The following is a 24,810-nucleotide window of genomic DNA, read 5'->3' as shown; positions in this document are numbered from 1 at the left end:
AAAAATGCACGAAGAACTTGTATGGAGATTTTTCCATCTACAGATTTGTCCCTGACCTTTTTTTCTCTGTAAATTAAAGGTGCACACTATTGCTGAAAAACACAATCACTACTTAGCAGTCAGATGTCCGTATGCACAAAGGCACAGATCCCTAAACAAGACCATATCTGCAGATGGAACTTTGTTTGTAGAAGCATTTTTTAAATGTGAACTAGCACCTCATGACTACACCACGTTATGTACGGGAAGCTGCAAAAGACACAGGCACAAGTGGAATGTACAAAATATGGTGACATTAAATTTTAAGTAAATATAATGGGCGATATATTGCGTCACCAAAAATTATTGAGGTCATGTACATATATTGCGCGATAAGTCGATATATTGATTATTGCGACAGGCCTACGCAAACCACAAACAAAGAGCAAACTCATGGAAACTGTGCTAGAAACCCAGCTAGCCTGACACAAAGTATTCACAAAACCAAAGCCTCTACACAAATGTGACCCTGGCCTGGACCACAAAACCAGTCATAAGGGTAAATTTTTCGAAATTGAGATTTATACATCCTCTGAAAGCTGAATAAGTCTTTACTTAATATCCTAATGATTTTTGGCATAAAGGAAAAATCTATCTTTTTGACCCATACAATGTATTTTTGGCTATTGCTACAAATATACCCCAGCGACTTAAGACTGGTTTTGTGGTCCAGGGTCACAAATCAGTTCTACAAGTTTTGCTTCAGGACCTAAATTTAACACTAGAACCAAGTGGTGACCTAATATAGCATAAAAATTGTTTAGAATACAAAAGCATAGAGTAAGAAATATAAAACCCAGAGAGAGGATATTCACGAGTGTCTCGCTGGACACTGCACTGTGTGAGATACATTTAGACAGCCTGACGCAGAGCTGGGCGCCATTCACCCATCCAGCTGATTGCTATATTTAATTTCTAATTATGCCTGGAATACAGAAGCCAATTAATCAAAAGTTAATTAAAGTCATGGATTCATCTTTAGTGGCAACTCAATCATCTCAAACCCGTTAACACTGCAGATGAGGGACAACTACTGTGTGTGTGTGTGTGTGTGTGTGTTCATCTATATGTCTATGTAAATGAAAGAGAAGGAGAGGAAGATGGACAAAATCCTAAAGCATGTTACATTACCTTAGTTTAAAAGGTTTTGGATTTTTATTTTTTAATTCAAAATTAAAAAATAAAAATAAAAAAAAACAACGGCAACGGCATGTGGAGTCAGATAAACGCAATTAAAAGAAATCTCCACAGTGTTACAGAGCATCATTTGAAATAAACTATTTTCTATCATTATTTACTGTATCGATCATTATTGTTACTACTTTCTGACAAGACCAGTATAGTAATCTAAATAATTCAGTGCATTCAGATTTTAATAACTGGATTCAAAGCGAATAGATTAACTAACATTTTATAATGTTCACATTGTGTTAAACTACCTATTTGACATTTCGAGAAAATGCTGCTTTGACTGGAACAAAAGGTCTAGGTGTACTAAACAGAGAATGATCATCAATTTTCTGGTTTCAAAGTCACATGCCCGGAATTGCCTGCAGCCACTGACTGGAAATTATACCTAAAACATTCCCACTGATTGCACACATGCACAAAATGTGCAATACAATGTGCACCCACACACACACACACACACACACACAAATCTACTCAAACCAAAATAACAAAAGAAAAAAAAGCAAGCAACTCCAGCCAACACCTAGCATAGAGGAGGGGCTTTGTGAAGAAAGAAAAAACTAAGTTCATGTGTTACCCCTCGCAAACAACGGCAAGAGGTTATTTACTTCATTAATGGCACGTTGCCATAGCAACAGACAAGGGAAACCTGATACTGAACACCATTTGATCAAAATATGAAAAATATCACCAAGAATTAGTGTAAAATTACTGTCAATTAGTGTAAAATTTGTGTAAGACAAGTACAGTCCTATATACCTATAAAAAAAAAAAAAAAGCAAAAACAAAAAACGGGAAGGAACATCTGCCTTTCTTCACATACAGCGTAAGAATAGGGGTTGCAATAATTAAGCACGGCACAAATTAACCTCCATTAATCTTTTTGAAGTCAAGCAGTGCAGAATCCCAGGGTCCAATGTAATGAACAGAAGATCTTCTCACTCTTTCATTCTTTCTGTCAATCTTATCCTCTCTAATACTGTATTTTTCCCTCTTGTGCCCAATTATTCTTCTCTCATATCTTTTTAGATCCTTTTAACCAGCTGGCGAACCATCTAAATCCCTCTTAATGATGGTAAAACCCTGAGTATTATACAAACAGGTGTGTGTATGCATATATAGCATTTGATACACAATAGATCTGACCTTTTTCCATTCATGAACAGGAAGTGAGGAAACAGCATCAAGAACACTAATATAACTCCTAACCATCCACATAAAGCTCTTAGAATTTCAAACAACACCTTGGAAATTTAGGAACAAGCATGGATTATGTGTTTGTGAACTCAGCTGTTGAACTGCAGTTAACATGAATTAATGTCTTACTTTGAGAACAAGTAGGAGGTGTCCTATCTCGTATCCGACACCCACTCTGCGCTTCCTCTCCCAGGTCAACCAGCTGCCAAAGACCCCTCCCCCTGTCGTCACGGCGATCAAGGCGGAGGCGGAGCCTGACGCTCTGCACACCCAGGACGCTTGGTATCCAGGAGACAGTGGAATCCTCCAAATCCCTGCCACGCAGTCTCATTCCCACAGCGACTCACACATCGGCCAAAACATTACACTGGGAGACACAAACACACATATCAAGAACATTAGACCAGTGTGCATCATACAATTCTCAGCTATCATCTCTGAGGGACATATACGGTTTCTTTTAAGGTAACAAGTAGTCTAATATCAGACTGAAACAAAATTACCAATTAATGTTCTATGGTTTCCACCACTTTCTGATGAGAGGACTACGGCACTGGCATCTTACTCTCATCATCAATTATAAAATGTATTATATAAAGACTGGGAATTTAAAGATCTGTATTCTTCTGTATATCTTTCAAGATTTGCAATTGAAACAATAAATCCTAACTATTCTAACTATATTGCATTCTAACTGTTTTCCCCCCAGAAAGTAGGTTCAAAATATTAACAAAATAGTATATCAATGATACTAAATAACACTGCCAAGAAACTTTCAACATCAAGCTTCAATAGATACATCAAGGCGGCCTGGACAATGACCTAAATGGATGTTCACAATGGCTAGCAAAAAATTGGTGAAATTTAATAGCTATTCAGTCTATGATTGATTAATCTTTGTATTTCTGGTTAAAATAGTCCTTATAGACATACAGTATGTGTTAGGTAGTGTAACACAGCTTTATCTGAATAAAGCATTTGGACTTGGGTAACAAATTCCAGCAGCTTGAAATACAAACTAGAATTCCAGTTTCACACATAAAAGCAAGTAATTATCTTTTGAAGTGTAAGGGATGTTTTCATTGACCCTAAATCAGCGTATTGAAAGAGTCGTTGCATTAGAGTTTCTCAGGCATCTTTGTCACCCTTAAAGATCAGACCAAATGCTTTATTTTGCAAAGGTCTTGGCAGCCATTCCTGACCCACCCACTGAGTAGGCATGCTTGTTATTCAGCCGAGTGGTGATGCAATGCATCTTCAAAGTAAAGATGACCCAAAGTGGCCAGGACATCACACACACACACACACACACACATCACCACTACAGGCAACTGTGGATTTCAAAATGATCAATCCATGTAATGTAAATGAGTTTCCCCACTGCAAAGTTACATGTCCCTTGTTGAATGAAGTCACTACTGTACCAAGTCATTCATATCTCTCAATATCATATTTTTAGCTTCTGTGCTTTATTTTTCAGTAACTTTGACAACCGCAAGTCTGCAACAAAGGTCATTTCACGGGGATATAATTTACAGGACACTAAAATCAGCTGAAGAGGACAAACGGTGTCCCATAACTTTGTACTGAATTAAGCATCACCAGTACAGAATTACTTTAATAACTAAAAAGCAGAGTGGAGAAAATCCCAGTTTCCCAACTGCTGATTCAACACTTCCTAGTGTTTGTAACCATACTGTCTTTAAAAAAAGGTGGTCTAATAATTACATATACTCATAGAAGAATTCACCTTATTTACTCTTTAGAAATTGGGTACAGTAATTTAGTACAAGAAGCCTTCATTAAATTCAAGTTTGTCATTTTACTATACACAAATGCATAAATGTAGCAACAACCTCTAGTATCTGCTGCACTCATTCTACAAAACATTCTCTAAAAAACACATGAAAGATTTCCTGTAGAGTATTGTAAACTCTAGACTATTTATATTCTGCATATGAAGGTCTCTCAGAATTAAGTCCTTTATAACCACAAATAACCATTTCCATTTCTCTTAGCCACAAAATGTGCAGCATGAAATTAGAAGTTGATTTTGGGTTAAAAAAAAGCAATTGAGTTCAACTGACCAACAAAAAATTTATTATAATAAAAAATGAGATGCACATTAGCCAACTGTGCCAAACAGTAGAGTTATTGTTAGAAAAATTGGCCTGGAGGAGAATAGATGATTTTTCACCACACAAGACAAAAAAGTCTTGTATTTTAATAACTATCCTAATTCAAGCATCCTTTAAGCCATTTCAGTCATCAGAGGAAATCTAAGCATTTCAATTCATTCAAATTCAGAGAGAGCACATACGTTTTTTCCATCCAAAAGTAGTTCAAAGTGAACCATGTTTCAATCTAGTTCTCATGAATGCATATTTTACTGGTTGGCACCCTTTGTGGCTTTTTTGATACACGCATTCATGAAAACAATCCTAAATAAGGATATTGGGTCTTAATTTAATGAATCATGTACCCTTTTCCAAAGCTCACACATATGGTTTTGATTATACTTTAATGTGTCCAGATTTCCTCATTGGAGAAACACTTGATATTAGAATGTGCATCATCTTAATGGAAAAATTCTAATCACAGCTAAATTTGTAGGTATTCAGGCAAGTGTTGCAGCATTTGATAGAGTATTACACTGTCTTGCATGTTTAAAGTAGTTGGTTGTTTAAATTGTGCATAACTGTACGTGTATGAAGTGCACAGCAAAATAGAACCAATGAATCAATGGTTGCTAGTCTCTGAATAGATAACTCCAGGGACACACTGTGTAGTAGTCTAACAAAGGGTTGGAAACAGTGACTAATGGAAGTCATTTCACCAGGGGTTTGAATACTCATACTGAACCATTCCTAGTTTAATGAGTGTAATGGGACCCAGTTGATATGTGCCAGTCATATCACATCCTGAGAGCCGGATTACAATTGAAATTCCTTAGCCTTCAGTACAACAAATCAGTGCAAAAGAGAGCTCTGCTTCACGATCACAAAATCAAACCTGAACCCTCATCCCTTTTAGTTATTATATAATAAATAAAACCGAGATGAGCAATCTGGATGCAGAAGTTTGCGTGCTTTGCTCTCACAGCAGACCGGCTGCTGCCCCTGTAATAATGTCTGCCCTTCCAGATAATCCTTTTAGTGAGGGCCACACTTGGCCAGTGCTTTATTAGCATTCATCCATATTTTATCATATTTATTCGTATTTGCCCTTGTGCTCTGTAGGTGCAGGGAGGCTTAGGCTCCCCTTGAGAAATTACTTCAGAAGCAAAAGACAGAATTGGAGACACAGACACATTCAGAATTTAAACATTAAAATTCACTTGTGCCCAGGACAAATGCAAACTGAACTTCTTGATTCGTATTCAATGCTGAAATGTCTAAAAGTGCACTCAGTAATTTTTTATTTGTTAAAATATGTTTAAAATTATGACATTCACACAGCATGAAGACTCAGTGGCCTAAAAAAACACTTTTATTTTACATTGAGGGGTCACATAATAAAGGTCATATGCTCACTTAAGGTTAAACACTTATAATTTAATAACACTGTTAATTGTAATTTTAATCAAATCTCAAAATAATTATCCATTTTCATGCTGTAAATTATAATGCTGTTATGTATAAATTCACATATAGTATTTTTAAAAACATTGATTTTAGTGTTTTAATGTTTTATTTTTAATTTATTTATACAAAAATATCATTCATTTAAAAAGTAATGGCTGCTGAAATTTCAAGTTGGCCAGCAGGAATAGATTACATTTTAAAATATATTAAAATAGAAAACAGTTTTTTTATTTTATTAAAATATTTCACATCATTACTGTTTTTACTGATTAAATAAATCCAGCATTGCTGAGCATAAAAGATATCTTTTATCAATATTTAAAAAAAAAAATCTTACCAACCCTAAAGTTGCATCCGTCTAGTTGCAAACTGTAATCCACGAGATTCTGTGTACTGTGAACAGTTGTGTAATCTCAACATAACAAAAAAATATTGAGAGCACAATAAAACGTAGGCTACAAAAAGAAGGAAAGAAAAAATTAAATGCATGATAAAAAAAGAGCTTATGATGAATTTAACAAACCCGCATAAACAACAAAATCTTGAGTCAGCAAATCAAGAAGTCAAGAAGACTGAATTCCATTCTGGATGACATTCAGAGAGAGATATTCAAATACACTTTCCTTAAGCTTCACTGTATGTGTTTCCACAACAGGAGACATATTTGAGTATCTCAGTAAAAAGTAAGAAGCGGAGCCAAGGGTCAAAAGGCAAGATTTAGAAGTACGCTGTATATAGAAGTGCTACTTAGAGGCGATTTCATGTTTTTTCAGTGTAGCGCAATCAGAAACAGGGAGGGTCTAACAGTGGGAATAGTAAATGGTGAGGTCATGTGGGGAAGGTCTTGTAAACAGATTTAAAAATAGGGGAGTTCATGGTGAGGATCATCGAAATGACCTTCAGGTTCAATAATTTCACCCAGCTAAATCTCAGTCGTAATCATACTCTCAAGAATCACTTCAAAAAATTGCTGAGCTCATATCGACACTTGGAAAGACACTTTGTCTACCAAAAAATAAAAAAAAGATTAGCCACTTTTGGGCCAATTACTCCACAATCAAGTCTTATTTCAGGTCCATTTTCAGACCAGAGTGTGAATTTTAATGTACCGTGTGTGGCACTTTACAACATCCTGCTGATATCTCTGATGCCTCAGCACAAGGTCAACAGAAAATTATTTATCTGTCGTTCAGCGGTATTTCCTCACACGATCCATACCATAAACTGTAAAAGGCCAGGGCTGCTTTTGCATGACCCTGAAGTGCTCTGTGAATGCAGTGTGTTTTTCTAACCTTGTAACCAAACACACTTTCACACAGTCCATCTCTAGTGGCTTATTTGATTCAATAATAAAGAATGTGTGTATCCACTTATTCACTCTGACACAGTGCCTGAGGGTCTATTAATACACACACCACTGCACTGTATATGTGTGTGTGGGTGTCAAGTGGGAAAAAGACCTTCACAGGAGTCATTTCAAGCATGCTTAATCCCTGAAGTTGCTCTTTTCTAAAAACATTACTTGAGGTTTAATCATTATACCAAAATGATGACTATTAGAAATCGGGACTGAAACCCACAAATTGTTCTGATAATACATTAAAGCTTCTTTTTTTTTGTCTGCTTAGCTGAAAGCAATAAAGCAAAATTATTATCAGCTTTCTTATTCACAAATCTCACTATTGCCCCCAGGCTGAACTGCAATCCTTTAGTTTTTCAAAGAAAATGACAGCGAAACAAAAGCCAGCACAGGTGGGGCAGATAGATTGTCCCAGCGGACAGAACACATAAACAACTCTACCCAGAGGAAATGTTTATTGCTCAGAGGTTGATCCTTCATAAATCAGAAGACTTACATAATGGAAATCTCAATAATGTTTCATTTAAGTATCAACTTTGCCTCAGAAGTTCTCCCAAGAAATCATTAGGAGAAATAAGTCACAATTTCACAACTTTTGACAAAGTACAGAGCTATAAAATTCATGTGGACACATGACCAAGATAATTTGAACAGAAATCTTTAAGTTCACACATTAAAATCTCAGGAATCTTGTCAAATCTAACCACAGTGTGAGACATTGCTAAAATCTCACATGTGAGATCGGTGGAGACATTTTCACAGCATAAAATCTGAGAAGCAGGAGACCCAAGCATTTTCCCCCTCATTTAATCTCATTAGGATAAACAATTTAGACCTTAAAGAGATGTCATCTGTGATTTTTATTTCCTGTGGATGTCATTAAAAGCTGATCTTCAGGTAAAATATACTTTGTGCTACAATATTTCATAAAATTAGAAAACTACTGACATAAATAAATAAATAAGATAGCTATGCTGCAGAGTGTTTAAAAGTATCAAAAATTCAAAGATGTCATTAAAATAATCTAAGGTAAAATATGTTTCATAATACAATATTTCATAAAATTAGGAAACTGTACAATAAATAAATAAGCAAACAAGCAAGCCGCACGTCTGAAGGTAACGTTACCAAAAAAAAAAAATCAAATATCTCATTCAAATAATCTGTTTTTTGTTGTCGTTAAAGACTTGCACCAACGTAGATCTCAGAGTGATATCAATAAGTGGAAATCTAATCTCAAAATATTCTTAAAAATAGACAGACATGTACTGAACAGTAAGTTATTACAATTATTACAGCCTATGTTGATTAATCACCAGTCAGACAACATCGCAGTGGCCATTTCACATTTGCATCGACGAACTTGAAGTCTCGAATGACACTGACATCAGCAAAGATCCACTTGGAAAAAGCAGCGAATGCCAAAATGATTTACCTCTGCTTGTCGACGGCTGCAACGCTTAGATTGTCGCCTGTTGGAGTCGTGCAGAACAATTTAGCCCAGCTACAGCAGCTGGACTGCGGGCTCGATTTTCCTCCCGCGCCGCCGGTGCAGAAGTGAAGTCGCGCGAGGACCGCGGCCAGGGCTCCGGGAGCAAAAAAAAACAGCCGGTTTCGCTTGCACGCAGACACGGTGCCAAACTGATCCGCACCCCGGGGATCTAATTAAATGGCAAGCCACGGGGGTGTATGGTAAAACGTTTATATATTTCGCCTAGGTATGCAAAACGATGTAGAGTAAAACACCCAGACAGGATATCCGACTGTCTCCCAAAAATCTATTGCACAAAATACTGCATGTGTCTGAATATGGAGCGAGGAATCTCTCGTCAGTTCTTGGGTTTTGGAACAAACCCACTTGAGCCCACATAAAGCTTGTTTGTGAAATTCCGTGGAGGATTGTGGGCTAATTTAAACACTGTTTCCGATCCGATTATATTCGCTAAAGCAGTACGTGTGCAACGTTTCTGAATTTAAGATTTTTAACTGTTGTCTTATATTGTCCACAGACTCATATGTTGCCTAATAAAATACAGAAGAGTCAGTGTAATTTTATTTTTTTTTAATGTGTAGCATCAACAACTCTCATAAGAGCCTATTGCATAAAACAAGGCCACTATAATTAGGTTTATCAGTGTCGTTTTTTAAATACACTATAGAACAGATCTTTTTTTTTTAATGAAATTCGGTGCAAATTTTATTCTAAATTACAGTAAGCTAAATCATAATTTTACCAACCAGCCGTCTGGTTCAAAAATTCAAACTTTAATTAATTAGCCCGTCTTTCTGTAAAAATGAAAGATCTCACTATGTTTAAGACCAAAATTCATGGTGATTGTTAATGTGAATGTGATATAGCCTATCTGATTTATTTTTATTTTACTTTTTTTTTCCAGATTAAATAATTTTACACAAATTTCTTTAGAATGAAAATGGGCTCCCTTTCTTGTTGTATCATGCATTGAGTTGACTAACAAGTCTTTATTTATTTATTGAGTTATTTGAAAATATATGCCACTGTTCTTTGTGGTCATGTCCTCAAAGCTATTGAAAATCAGAAGTGGGGGAAAAAGAGAAAGATTCGCATAGGATTTGGGTGTTGAATATGTATCGCAACCTGTTCGGGACGCCATACAAGGTCAGTGGGACGAAAACTGATATTGGTCTCGCTCTGCAGAAATACACGTATATATTGCATGTCCGTCATAGCCTACGTGTGTTACGTGCAAAATACGGCACATATGACCACACACAAGACTGTACACACACAAAGTATATCATCACGAAAATCAGTTCCATATCATGGAGTGAATCTAGTTATTGTATATCTAATCTATAGCGAATCTAGTTATTTCCAGATTATTGTTTTTATAATTTTATTTTAATATGTTGACGTGTCACCGCGTGGTTTTAACTTTTCTCCACACTCAAACTTGTTGGTTTAATACATTAATTTCCTTATACTTATAAGTGGCAACAAATGTGGATGAATGTGAATTATTCAGGAACGTACGACTTACTCTTCCAGGACAAAAAAAAAATCGAGATTCTGCATTATAAGAGCAGAGCTTCTCAACAAAATTGAGATATTTAGGAACAGTTGGCTTTCCTATTTAATTCAAATGACTAAAGTCTAAATTGCAAACCTGACAAACATGTATATTAGATATTAGCCTGACAGGAGCTTAGAAATTGGTTGTTTGACAGTAAACAGGACACAGATTTAGATTTCATAGACCATGGATCTCCAGTCAGACTCTCGCTCACACAGGGACCCTCAATATAGAAAAAGCAGGATGTTCTTTGTAGCACATTGACATAATATTCATTTCCCTTTGTTTGATACTTAACAGATCCTTAGCAAATATTCCTTCAAACAGTTTATGAAAATGTGATGGGGAAAAAAAAACTTTAAAGAGAACCCGGAGTACCTTCAGAAGAAAGCTTAGTAAGTTCTTAAAACCATGCATTTATTAAAGAAAGATGCAGTTTCAAGGGGAGACATGTTCAATCATGTGTAATCAAAAAGAAAATCTTTTAAAAAGTTATTTTATTTGAAATTATTTAAATACAAATAATATATATTTTCCATTTACAATGACAGTTTTCTTGTAAACAAAAGTGGCAGATACTGTTTACTAGGCAATTCACCCCTTTTTCTGGCCAGTGAGTTTCTCTGTGTGTGTGTATGAAGAGATGATTTCTCATAATCTGCGCACTTCAGTCACAGCTTTCAGAACACAGCATGAATTATGAGGCTACAATATTTTTTAGAACTATAATACTAAAATGTCTATTTATCTGTAAAACTGTTATAATTTTATAAAACTGGTTGTGAATGCGTTACATGCAACCAGAATGACACTTTCCCTCTGTCAATAAAGATTGCATTGTGTTTATGCTAATGAACACAAGGGGGAAAAATAAGTAAAATAATTTTCAGATTTTCTAATAACATTTGCAGTTTTCCAAATGTACTTACATACATTAACTATTGGGAACAAACAAGAAAATTCCATTTCCTGTCATAAATTCATGATTTAAAAAGAAGAAAATAAAAATACCCATAAATGCAGAGATTACATTTCATACGCATTTTTACAATTCAAATAATTTCATATCAGTCAGCTTAACCTCTCCCACTAATCGACAAATGAACAGGCCAGACCAATATTTTCATAACCACTAAATCAGCACTTCCAATATGCTGTCAGACCTTCCATTGGTGCAAAATAACATTTAAAAGGGACGAAAATAATCATATCCACAAAAAAATCTAAATATACCCTCAATTTTGAGCCTTGTTGCCATCACGCCACGCACAAAAACTTGCAAAAATAAACACTGACCCTCAATTATTCCCATCTCTCAAACTGATGTTTCTATATCAAACCATTTGCAATATGTGTGGCCTCAAAAAAATCTGTACATCGAATAAGGCGTTTATATTTGATGAGTGGAATGTAAGACAAAATTATATATAAATACAAAAAAAGTCATTTGATAATTCCATCTTGTAAAAACCATCTTTTGCTGCACCATGGCCAAGAGATTAGTGTAACTGATGGAAAAAAGGCTTGCACTTGTTCAGTCTATAAACACAGTCTCTTTGTCACAACTGTAGTCAGCAACAGTGGGAAATTTCCAGTTTACAGTTTAAAAAGTCAGTGGGATGAATAGATCAGGGGGGAAAAAAAATCCAAAACTTGAATTGTTCTAGAAAGACTAAAAAAAAAAACCCCCATGTTATTACATAGTGCCAAGAAATCAGTCTGATATCAGCTTGCTTATTTTGTGTAACAGAGGGACAGCAGTTCTAGGTAAAGCGACGTTAGGAGTTAAATCAGGACTAAATCATAGACCTGGCTGTGGAATGTCTGCAGTCTTTTTTTCGTGAGGCTGAGACAACCTGTGCTTATGCAGAGAAGCTGGAAGTTGTTACAATAGGTGAGATTTATAAATGTATTGGACTTCCACACTTCATGACCATGAAGACGAATTGAGATGCAACCCACAGCGGTGCAAGTACCCATCACCCCATAATTCCTGCTCAAACTCAGAACGCACATCCACATCCTTGTGGTTCATGCTCACTCCAGATTACACATCACACAGCCTCGTAAAAAGTGGAAACACCTGGTAAATCTGATATCTAATAAACTACATAAAACTACAAAATGATAAGGTAGAAAACACCCTTGAAGCATAAACAGTGATATTAAAAAATGACAGTCATGAGGTGTGTGATTTTGCAGCGGTACTCTGGGTTTTATTTTTCCGATGCATTGGTTGGTCAGACATCTTTTTCGTCAAGCGGAGAGGAATCTGAAACACAGCTGGACCCCACAAATAACCACTGTCACAGCCCACCGATAACGACTGGATGAACGCAGGGAAAGATAACCAACAGTTCCTTGGGTCTTATTTTGATTGGTGAAATTTGATTGGAGGACAGATTTGTGATTCATGAGGGTTTTAAACAGGAACATGGGGCGTCAACGTCCTTGTCTCCTGTTTGCCTCCGGTGTGTGGCGGCCCAGAAGACGTCAATGGTCTGGGGCTATGTGGGTGTATAGGAGCGTGTGTGTGTGTGTGTGTGTGTGTGCGCGCATGAGTGGGCACATGGGTGTATGAGCTGTGCTCAAGTTTGCATGAAATGACTGGTTTAGTCGTTGTCTTCTTCATCTTCCTCAGATTCCTCAATGCCATCACTGTCCTCCTGGTCATCCTCCTCTTCCTCGGTTTCTGGGATATCCCACTGAGGGTGGTTATCCATCATGGCCTTCGCCTCATGAACCTCCAGCTGAAACAGAAAAAAAAAGGATCACAAAGGTTCTAGTAAATATCTTAATGTATAATATATATTATTATATATAAATTTTATATATTATATATTAATATATAATACATATTTTACATATATTATAATATATACAATATACATATTTTTCGTTATTTTATAAAGAAATTAATACTGTTTCTTGATCACCAAATCAGCATATTAGAAATATTTCTGAAGGATTATGTGACACTGAAGACTGGAGTATTGGCTGATGAAAAATCAGCTTCCATCGCAGGAATAAATTACATAATATACATTAAAATAGAAAAGTTATTTTAAATTGTAATAATATTTAACAATATTACAATTTACTGTATTTGTTATAAAATAAAAGCAGCTGTGGTGAGCATAAGAGACTTCTTTTAAAAATCATTAAAAAAAATCTAACCAACCCAAAACTTTGAACATGCATTGTTTTAAAATATTTTATAAAATATATAAATACTTAATAAAATCAATATTTTAGAAAAATTTTATGAATATTTTTTATACGTACTTTATAAATATATGAATAGAAATAAGAAAACATTTCCAAAACAAGATAGTATAGAAAAAAAATGTTTTAAAATATTTTATAAAATATATAAATACTTAATAAAATCAATATTTTAGAAAAATGTTATGAATATTTTTTATACGTACTTTATAAATATATGAATAGAAGAAGAAAACATTTCCAAAACAAGATAGTATAGAAAAAAAAAAAAAACTGACCTTGAGTGGCTTGATCTGATCTAATCCCATGAATGAATCTGATCGGAGAATCACAGAATATTGATAGTTTCCGGTTTTGGATGGAGCGGGGAATTTCAGTTCAACCTGAGGCAAACAGGAAGTTTAGATAATCATTGGTCACTTTACACAACTCAGCAAAACCTAAAACGGAGGAGTAATTGGGAGATATGGGATGATTTATGACCCTTTTGTTTACATTGCATTCTCATGCTCCTCACAGAGAGGAAGCGCTCTCTGTGTCAGACAGAATTATGACAGGCGTCTGGCTGCTCTGTAACCAGACAGAGACTGCAGTATGGAGGTTGCCTGGCAACAGGCTATGGGGAAAACTGCTGCGCAGGAGACACACACACACACACTTTACTACATTATAATGACAGCACACCATATCGCAATTAATTCTAGTAATTTGTTTTTGCCATTATGTATTCTGGTTCTAAATGCTGTTATTTCTACTGTAAGACTTTATATATAAAAACAAAACAAAAAAAAAACACTGAATTAATTGACTGAAAATCTTGCATCGTACACTACCACTCCCATAATGACATAACCCAGAGTCACGATTATGAACTAATAAGAACAATAAAGAGATTTTTGGGTTCCCACTCTTTTTCACTAATGACTTTCCATGACCAGTCATCTGAGATGAGCATTCTGATTCAGACTGATTGAACCAGTTTGATTAATTTAATTTGATTCAGTTCAATTCACTATTCCATTCACAAACAGTCAAGTAAAACCATTAAACATTTGGTCGTTTGGCTGTATTGATATTAATCTGAAATGAAATAAAATACAAATATTACATGAAAAACAAACTAGAAAGGTTGCATTTGTAACTAACTGAAATAAGTTTAAATTGAAGCAACAAAATTATTAACTGTAAATACACAAAAAGCTAATGAAATAAAAGTAAATTAAACCTTAATAGTAGTATTAAAAAAATAACAATAAAAAGATTTTTTTTTTTTAAATCACAACTGAAAATATAAAAGTTGATTCAAAACATTAATAAAAAAATTATTTTCATGACCAGTCATTTATAATTACTGGAAAAGTATTATTATTTTTAATTAGTCTGATTCAGACTGATTTACTAATGAACATTTTGTGAAGCAGTTTGATCAATTCCCTCACACAGGGTTATTACTGTTAGCTAAAACTAAAACTATTAAAATCAATTTGGTTATTTGAAATAAATCTGAAATCAAATAAAACATAAATATTACATGAAAAACGTAATACTAAACATAAATTAGAAATGTTGCCTTGACAACTAACTGACAAAAGTTTAAGTTTAAGCAATAAAATTACTAACTGGAAATAAAAAACAAGAGCTAAAACTAAAAATGAAATAAACCTAATAATGAAACCTAAATAGAAATATATTAAAAAAAAATTCACAATTGAAAATGCAAATGCTAATTTTAAACCTTAATAAAAACACTGAAATTACACCGCTTACAAATCAAATAATCACTATGATTTGCAAGCACAGTTTACTTTACGCAAAAGGTTGTCTAGCCAGTAAAAATATTTTTGAGCAAGTTTCCACGACTTTAAGATTTTAAGTCACTTCCATACCCAGAAATCCTGTAGAATTAAAATTCCACTCCACTGAGCACCGCAATGTCACCCTTTCCCGAATAAAAAAAAGGTGTGGTAGAGCACAAACAGGTGGTCGTCGCCTCACCTCCTCTGTGTCTTTGAGTGTGCAGACGTGGTTGGGCATAGACACCAGAGTCTGTTCCTTCCTATCTGCAATGTAGAGCCACCACCACTCCTGCTTCTCCTCAGGGAAGTACAAGCTGTACACAGGATGTGTGACCTTAGACTTGGTCTCCAATAGTGCCCTTTCACGGCGCTGAATGCTCTGTTGTAGTGCTTCCCATTCCTACAGAAGAAGACATGCTGGTTGTGAAAAGCTACACTCAATAACTACCATCAGTAGTCACTTGTCCAAAGTATATGACACGCACCTCCTCGTCATCTCCGGCAATCTCGTCCACCTCAGTGTCACTCTGCTTGTCACTCTCCTCATCTCTCTCGCTGGGAGAGTCCTTATTTCCCTCTGCTTCATCTGATTCACTGCCTTTATCAGAGAGATCGTCCTCTTCCACTTTTGATGCAGAAGCAACATCCTGTGAACGAAAATATAAGCACATGCGGTTGAACGAAAGATTTTTTTATTTTGTCAATTATATTGCAGAAAATGTGCATCATAGTAAAACTGACTAAAATTAACGACATAAATGTGACCCTGGACCACAAAACCAGTCTCAAGTCGCTGGGGTATATTTGTAGCAATAGCCAAAAATATATTGTATGGGTCAAAATTATAGATTTTTCTTTTATGCCAAAAATCATTAGGATATTAAGTAAAGATCATGTTCCATGAAGATATTTTGTAAATTTCCTACTGTAAATATATTAAAACTTAATTTTTGATTAGTAATATGCATTGCTAAGAACTTCATTTGGACAATTTTAAAGGCGATTTTCTCAGTAGTTTGATTTTTTTGCACTCTCAGATTCCAGATTTTCAGAATCAAATATTGTCTTATCCTAACAAACCATACATCAATGGAAAGCTTATTTATTCACCTTTCAGATGATGTATAAATCTCAATTTCGAAAAATTGACCCTCATGACTGGTTTTGTGGTCCAGGGTCACAAATATACACTACTGTTCAAAAGTTTGGGGCTGGCAAGATTTTCTAATGTTTTTATACATTTGATCAAAAAACAGTAATATTTTGGACTATTGTTACAATTTCAAATAACTGTTTTCTATTTTAATATATTTTAAAATATAACTGATTTGTGTGATGGCAAAGCCGAATTTTCAGCAGCCATTACTCCAGTCTTTAGTGTAATATGCTTCAGAAATCTTTCTAATATGCTGATTTAGTGGTCAAGAAACATTTTTATTATTATTATTATCAAAGTAGAAATGAGTCGTGCTGCTTTTCGTGGTAACTGCGATACATTTTTTTTTCAAAGTTCAAAAGAGCATCATTTAATTGAAATGGAAATCTTCTACAACATTGTAAATGTCTTAACTATCACTTTGTCAATTTAATGCATCCTTGTTGAATAAAAGTATTAATTTCTTTCAAAAAAACCTCTTTCTGACTTTTTTGAATGGATACAATTAAAGTCTGTTTCTTTAAAAGACAAAATAATGTGTAACACTCAACATATAAAGGTCTATAGTTTTAGAATCCTTACATTTCCTGCCACATTGCCATTGGGGTGTTTGGCCTTGTCTCCCTTTGCTTGCTGTTGGGTGACTGGTTTCTTCTTAGTCAGTTTCTTCTTTTTGGACTTGGCAGCTTTTTTAGCTCCTTTATTCTTATTTTGCCAAACTTTTGTTTTGTTTTTGGAATCACCTTGCTGCAAATTGCAAAATAATATTCATATACTTTTCGACATTATAATGAGCAAATAACAAAATGTAAATATGCATTTTTAATTCGTTATAAAATTATGTTTGACAAACAGTAATAGCTTGAAAGCAATACTACCTCCTCTGCATTAGTTTCCTCTGTAGGTAGCGGTGCATCCTCTTTCTCAAACATCTCCTAAACACAAACAGAAATTTAGTACAATGTTGTTGCGCGTTTTAAAAATAATACAGACTGTTTTGGTAGTAGGTAGTCTTGCTGAAATGAATTCGCAACCTAAAAACCAAAGTAGCTCAGCATTGACCTCTTGTGGATGCCTGCTGCAACTGCAAGATGTGCCATACCACGACCATAATCACTTTGCATAATACATTACATAACATATAAATCAACTGCTATATTTGAATAGCATTACACCCTCACCCTCAAATAAACATCTGGATAGGAAATGGTGGCTCATGAGATATTCTCGCAAATATGCTCAGGGACGCGGGAAGTAGGGGTGCTGAGGGGGCTGCAGCACCCCTTGTTTTCACATGGTTGCAAATGCAACGCCAAGTTTGTTCATTTAAATTTATTCCTGTTTTAGCATTTAATAATTTATTTGTAATGTTCTCTGAAATGTAAATTGTAAGTGGGCTATAATAAACCCATGTTTATCTTTATAAACATGATTCATTTTACTTGTGATGTTTTCTATATGGGATTACGTTAGCCTAATCCTCATGAACACGTGACCCTGGCACGTGGCATCAGACATGAACTATACAGAATGTGAACAAGATTAACTTTAATACAAGGAGATAATGGCGCAAAAGCGAATTTCAGATTTTTTTAAATGCCCATCCCAGCAAAAACTTTCCAAAATAGGCATCAAACACCAGCCCCAGCACGAGCACCGACGTAAGTGAACCAGCTCCAGCACGGAGACAAGTAAGCCTAGCTGACCCAGCCCAACCCCCGAGATTGATCAGATACTATCGATAATTTCAAAAATGTGATATGCAGTCAAATTTCCCAGTGTGTATGCCACTTAAACGAGTGTTCATATTGACGCACTTGTAGTGCTTTGTGGAGTTGTCAAATGAGGTGACCATCCCCGCGCCCCCCTTTCATTTCACCCAACACGGACACACACAGCACCCCCGACCGAAAACATCTTCCCCTGTGCTGTGTGTAACAAAACGAGTGTTCATATCGACGCACTTGTAGTGCTTTGTGGAGTTGTCAAATGAGGTGACCTCCCCCCCCCCCCCCCCTTTCACCCAACACGGACACACACAGCACCTCCAACCGAAAACCTCTTCACGCGTCCCTGAATATGCTACTTACAGACATTCTCTTCCTTCTCAAGGTGACGGTAACTGTGACAATGGACCCTGCCGTGACGTTATTGCTATCTTCATCATCCAACACTATGGGGCAATGAAACATACGCAGAGTTTAAGTCTTTAAATCACACGTAATGGTTTTTATTGAATTTATGAGTGTTCAAGCACTGCTGAACAATCTCACCTTGAAGTTTGGTTTCCATGTTGATATAGGGAATGCTCCCGAGGACCGCCATGACCTCATCATACTTCTCCTCCCCCAGGAATCTCAGCATGTTTCTCCTGTCAGAGTCCTTCAGACTGACCAGATCCGGCAATGTCCGTACCTTATACTGACGAGAGAGATGGGCCCTAATTAGACATTTGGAAAACAGGCTTTGCATAGCAACCACAGATTAACTGGGGTATCTAACTGATTTTTCTTTGTGCTGCAATGCCTCTGAGAAAGATGTACCTTCTTAGAGATACAGTATCGGAGGTGTTCCTCTTCAAAATGGGGCAGCTGCAGCAGAGGAGACTTGGCCTCCTGCAGTCCTTGAACCACCATCTGAGACAACTTCATGCAGTTCTCTATGGACGTCAACCTGGGAGCCCGAAGCCCTATAAAATCATACATCAGCAAAATCTTTTTTTCAATGTATCATGTATCATATTATATACACTACCTTTCATAAGATTTTTTAATGTTTTTCAAAGAAGTCTCTTATCCTCACCAAGGATGCATGATGAAAAATACATTAAGAAAAGCAATATGATGAAATATTACTACAATTTCTATTTTAATACATTAAAAAATATATAATTTATTCCTGTGATGGCAAAGCTGAATTTTCAGTATCATTACTCCAGTCTTCAGTGTCACATGATCCTTTAGATTAGATTCTAATATGTTTTTAGGTGCTCAAGACATATTTCTTATCAATGCTGAAAACAGTTGTGCTGCTTAATATTTTTGAGGAATTTGTAATACATTTTTTCAGGATTCTTCAAAAAAAAAAAAAAAAAGTTAAAAAGAATAGCACTTATTTTACTTTTTTTTTTTTTTAACAATGTAGTATTTAGTGTCACTTCTGCTCGCTTTAAGGCATCCTTGCCGGAATAAAAGATTCATTTCATCACATAAATCATACTGATCAAAACTTTGAACAGTAGTGTATATATTAATAAAAGCATATTAATTACATTAATTACCTCCTCTACTGGTTGCCATCATAGTAAGTTGACAGCCAACATTGATAATTTCCTGTAGTAAAGCAGGGCACTTCTTCATCACAAACCTTTGATCTGCAGAAGATACAAAACAGCTAATTAATTCACATTAATAGCATGAATATTGTGTTTGGGTAGCTAAACTGGCAGAGCATGGCATTAGCAACACCACGGTCATAGATTTAATTCCCAGGGATAACACATATTTGGGTTAATATATTGCTTGAAAGCTGGTAGTTGGTGTGTTGTTATCCTACAGGATTAAATGTTGACACTTGAGAGGTGTGTGTGAATGCATACCCTCCTCTATGTTCTCAGAAACATCCATCCTGGCAAGGTGTGTAAGTAATAAGACTCGAGCCTTCAGGCTGTAGGGATAGCAGAACGGAGGCTCCTTCTTCTTCACATTAATGTTCCCCAGCTCCCGAATCAACTGCACAAAGGAACACAACACGAGCATTAAATTTGAATCATTATCCACTAGCCACTTCATTAAGTACTCTAAATCTTTAGCACAAAATAGTTTGAACATTTTACCTGTGGAACTTCTATGTTGTCTGTTGGTCTTATGATGGCCTCTTTGTTACTACGAGGATCAAATTCAAATGCTGCCGTCAAAACCATCACCAATCCTGTCAAACACAGAAGAGACTCAGTCTGAGGAAAATAAAAGATCTAAAGGGGTCATAAAATATTTTTCTTCAACTTACGTTTCATGTTCATTGTAGGTGTTTTGTACATAAAGTGCATGAAAAGCTGTGTTGTGTTGATGAGGATCTGATCACCACTGTAGCGGATGGAGCGGTACCACCATGTGCCCTAAACAAAAAGGCTAGTTACTATTGGGTTTATCAGAATATTAATGAATGGAAAGGGTTTATACTACAGTTTCCAAGCACTTGTACACTACCTTTAGAAAGTTTAGGGTCAATAAGATTTTTTTTAAAGAAATTGATACTTTTTATTTTGCAAGGACGCACTAAATTGATCATAAGTGATAAAGACATTTATAATGATACACATTAACATAACTGTTATCAACACTGACAATTATAATGTTACTCGAGCTTGTGACACTGAAGACTGGCGTAATGGATGCTGAAAATTCAGCTTTTCGATCACAGAAATAAATGACTTAAAACACATTAAAATAGAAAAGAGATGCTTTAAACTGTAATAATACTAAACAATATTAGTTTTTACAGTATTTTTGATCAATTATCTTGGTCAGCATAAGACACTTCTTTCGAAAACATAAAAAGAAATAAATCTTACTGATCCAAAACATGTTTTCAATTATATCTAATGTCAAAGTTATTTATTGCCACTAGAAGACTGGCTTACCACAACCACAGGAAGGATAACCATAAAAGCCAACCCATAGACCAGCAGAACCTGTGAAAGGCACAAACAGGTTTTGCAAGTTATTGCATTCTTGGTGTATTTATCTACTTATTAGTTGAAAACTTAACTGACAGCTGGAAAAAATGAGTGGGTGAACTTACCAGCATGGAATTTTTCTGGTCAACAATCCACGCAGGAAGAGCGATTCCAAAACTTGTCACTGATCAAGAGTAAAAAGAAATACAGAGAAAGACGGAATAATGATGAATTTTCAACATAGGTAATACTAACGGAACAATTCTTTGGAAATAAGTTAACAAGGTAAAGAAACTGTCACCTCTTGGGCCATCAGGGTTGCCATACTTCTCCCAGTTATCTCGTGCTTCCTCATTAGTTAAACTGTGAGAAAGAATCAGCATCGACAACAATTTCAAAAACCCAGATGATTACATGCGGTGCAATATTGACAAATAACAGAAAGGTGCTGCGTGAGTATTTTAAGAAGATTAAGTGATTCATTCTGGCACAGTGGATGACATTTTTATGAATAGCTTTTATGAACTGTATTGTGCTGCACCTATAATTACACACTGCAATACCAACACCAACCCACACAGAAAAATGAGCTGCAACTGCTATAAATAACATGACATTAAATGTAAAAGGCAACAATAAATAAAAGAGGTGGTGACAGCAGTCTTACGCCGAGTAAGCTTTAGCAAGCTTCATGAACATGGCCTCATCTCCACCTTTATCAGGATGGTGTTTCAGAGACAGCACTCTGTACTGTTTCTTAATCTCAGCAATAGACACTCCCTAAACAGAAACATAATGGATCTATTAATCTTGAGAAGAAGCAGGTTAGAGATTAAAATGACAAAGAACAAGACAAGAAATGCATCCTTACTGCTTCCAAGTGGAGGACCTCATAGGGGTTATACTCCTGGTACTCTCGATCTAATTTAGACACCTTATAGGCCAGGAAAAGAAATATTGCCCACCCAAACAGCAGGGCTGCTTTTCTAAGATGATAGAGAAGTACATTTTTAGTATGTAAACAATTTACAATAAAATAGACAGCAGCTGCTATACGTCATGATGACTAAATAGAATAAAAGAGCAGATTTAAAGGGGTCATATGATGCGATTTCAATTTTTCCTTTCTCTTTGGAGTGTTACAAGCTCTTGGTGCATAAAGAAGATCTGTAAAGTTGCAAAGACTAAAGTCTCAAATCCAAAGAGATATTCTTTATAAAAGTTAAGAGTCAGCCACACCTACCTAAAACGCCTCGTTCTAACACGCCCCCACATATCTACATCACTATGTGGAAAGATTTGCATAACGTCACCCAAATGTTCACGCAAAGAAAGAAGACCTAACTTTATTCTCGCTGTAGTTTTGTTGTTGCCGCTGCCGCCATGTCGTGAAGACGCTGTGTGCTTCGTTGTGAAAGCGAAACTACTTTGTTTGGCCTTCCAAAAGAGGACGATATCCGCTTCCTCATGCCTAGAGCTGATCTGTGCTGCTTGTTGTTTGTCATTTCTCTGATCACAAATGCAGACAGGGTTTTATGTTTACGCAGCGCGATGCAACGCAACGCGTAAAAAGACAATATAAGTCATAGAGGAGAAACAATAATGTACAGTATGTGGAAAATAATGTGTTTTTTTAACCTTAAACCGCATAAACACATTTCATTACACCAAATACACAAAATACTGTTCTTTTTAGCAGCATCATATGACCCCTTTAAGCCATGAAAGACGGAGTATTCCAGAATACTCCACACATCTGATGCGAGCTTTGTTCTTTAAATAGATGGAGCAGAGCTTTGACGAGTGTCTGAAGTCATTGTCATGCTGAAGAATTAATAATTTCATCAATTTTGACCATTGTGACGGGTGCCACAGCAATATGCAAATAAATAAATAAATCAGACCATCACAATCAAATGAATATTGATTGGTGTCTGAAAATTCATTAATCAAATAAAAAAAGTGTGATATCTGTTGCAAGACTTTTGAAATAGCATTGTTGTCCCCTTAGTGATTCATGTTTTAAAAACAAAAGAAATTAAATAATATTTTCAGAATGCCAAGCACTTAATACTAGGGTTGGGTACCGTTCACATTTTAACTGGTACGGTACCGGTATCTGAATTTCGGTGCCGGTACCCAACGGTACCTTTTTTCGGTACTTTACTCTGTGTACTTACAAAAACATGTCGGGTCCCCGCTATAATAGCAGCAACATTCACAAATGTTTACAGAACAAGCGGGAACCCAGTGTGCCTGTAGTTTTCTCTATTTCTGTTTTATCACGTGATAGAAAGTCTAAGGCCTTCTTAAGCCGTACGGCTGACTTATCTAATCTGCGGCCTGTTATGCATCAAACTAATATTGCTGTTGAGACAAAATGCAATGCCATCAAGTTAGCATTTTTAAACATTCGCTCACTAAAAAATAAATCATTTCTAATCAATGACTTAATAACCACAAACAACCTGGATTTTATGTTTCTAAACGAAACTTGGCTAGAAGACAGCTGCAGTGCAACGGTCCACAATGAAACAGCCCCTCCTAACTTCACTTTCATGAGTGTTTGCAGGACTGTTAGGAGAGGTGGAGGTGTAGCTGCTCTATTTAAAGATGTCTATGAATGCAAGCAAGTGTCATTTGGTCAGTACTTGTCTTTTGAATATCTAGGGATTGTGTTGAAAGGTGCTCCACGCATTCTGTTTATCATTATTTACAGGCCTCCAAAATACTCTCCAGCCTTTGTTGAAGAGTTCACAGAAATGCTATCAATGATTTCCTCAGAGTTTGACTGTTTTGCTATTGCAGGGGATTTTAATATTCACATAGATAATGCAGAAAACAAAACTACAAAAGAAATTATAACTGTTTTAAACACTTTTGACCTGATTCAGCATGTGCATGAACCCACACACAATCGTGGACATACTCTAGATTTAATCATCAGTAGAGGTCTAAACATTTCATCCATTGTTATTAAGGACGTAGCACTATCTGATCACTTCTGTATTTTCTTTAATATATTGATCTCTGTTACCACTGAATCTAGATCTGTCTCTGTCAGAAAGAGATGCATTAACGAAAACACTAGTGTGCTATTTATGGAGGCTATATCTTTAACACCAAGCATTTCTGCAGACTCTGTTGATCTTCTCCTTGATTCCTTTAACTCAAAAGTTAAGAATGTTATTGATGACATTGCTCCTGTGAAAGTCAGCAAGAAGACTGGCAGACAGAAATCAGCTTGGAGAAAATCAACAGCAGTTCAGAGTATGAAAAGACAATGCAGAAAAGCAGAACGGATGTGGCGGAAGACGAAACTTGAAATCCACTATAGCATATATAAAGACAGCCTTCGTGCTTTCAATGTGGAACTAGGCAAAGCTAGACAGTCATTCTTCTCAAACCTTATAAACAGTAACTTAAACAACACTCGCACTCTTTTTGCTAACTACCAGAATTACCAGAATTTTAAAAGACGATATCTCCGTTTGCATTGAACTTTCAGCTTCGTAACTTTGTTTATGCTCA

At 35.8% G+C, this 24,810-nt stretch overlaps 2 protein-coding genes across 6 annotated transcripts in view; both read right to left on the bottom strand.

Moving 5' to 3' along the window:
* Window positions 1-9,259, bottom strand: part of LOC107726459 (sex comb on midleg-like protein 4) — a 33,368-nt gene extending 24,109 nt beyond the window's left edge. For 3 of the 4 annotated variants that reach the window (XM_016536046.1, XM_016536048.1, XM_016536047.1), the window contains exons 1-2: window positions 8,807-9,259; window positions 2,557-2,794 (exon numbers count right to left, since the gene is read on the bottom strand). In XM_016536046.1, coding sequence (XP_016391532.1) covers window positions 2,557-2,758 — 202 coding nt within the window. In that variant the 5' untranslated portion in view covers window positions 2,759-2,794; window positions 8,807-9,259. Of the gene's footprint in view, window positions 1-2,556; window positions 2,795-8,806 lie in introns of those variants that run through there. The other variant, XM_016536049.1, reaches the window with a different exon arrangement.
* The window catches only part of LOC107726458 (translocation protein SEC63 homolog), a 25,114-nt gene continuing 2,894 nt past the window's right edge, over window positions 2,591-24,810 (bottom strand). The window contains exons 3-21 of one of the 2 annotated variants that reach the window (XR_001638271.1): window positions 22,151-22,265; window positions 21,947-22,059; window positions 21,581-21,642; window positions 21,405-21,463; window positions 21,244-21,294; window positions 20,610-20,718; window positions 20,437-20,531; window positions 20,200-20,332; window positions 19,882-19,974; window positions 19,145-19,290; window positions 18,875-19,022; window positions 18,692-18,774; window positions 17,480-17,536; window positions 17,184-17,348; window positions 15,931-16,092; window positions 15,645-15,845; window positions 13,928-14,032; window positions 11,896-13,174; window positions 2,591-2,602 (exon numbers count right to left, since the gene is read on the bottom strand). Coding sequence is in view for 1 of the 2 variants with exons in the window: in XM_016536045.1 (XP_016391531.1) it covers window positions 13,037-13,174; window positions 13,928-14,032; window positions 15,645-15,845; window positions 15,931-16,092; window positions 17,184-17,348; window positions 17,480-17,536; window positions 18,692-18,774; window positions 18,875-19,022; window positions 19,145-19,290; window positions 19,882-19,974; window positions 20,200-20,332; window positions 20,437-20,531; window positions 20,610-20,718; window positions 21,244-21,294; window positions 21,405-21,463; window positions 21,581-21,642; window positions 21,947-22,059; window positions 22,151-22,265 (2,035 nt within the window). In the remaining variant the exon portion in view is untranslated. Of the gene's footprint in view, window positions 2,603-10,917; window positions 13,175-13,927; window positions 14,033-15,644; window positions 15,846-15,930; window positions 16,093-17,183; window positions 17,349-17,479; window positions 17,537-18,691; window positions 18,775-18,874; window positions 19,023-19,144; window positions 19,291-19,881; window positions 19,975-20,199; window positions 20,333-20,436; window positions 20,532-20,609; window positions 20,719-21,243; window positions 21,295-21,404; window positions 21,464-21,580; window positions 21,643-21,946; window positions 22,060-22,150; window positions 22,266-24,810 lie in introns of those variants that run through there. The other variant, XM_016536045.1, reaches the window with a different exon arrangement.

The sequence above is a fragment of the Sinocyclocheilus rhinocerous genome, unplaced genomic scaffold (genome assembly GCF_001515625.1).
Source record: "Sinocyclocheilus rhinocerous isolate Xijiao unplaced genomic scaffold, SAMN03320098_v1.1 scaffold605, whole genome shotgun sequence".
Taxonomy (NCBI): domain Eukaryota; kingdom Metazoa; phylum Chordata; class Actinopteri; order Cypriniformes; family Cyprinidae; genus Sinocyclocheilus; species Sinocyclocheilus rhinocerous.
Note: the sequence above shows the minus strand (reverse complement) of the source record. Positions and strands in the feature narration are given on the sequence as shown.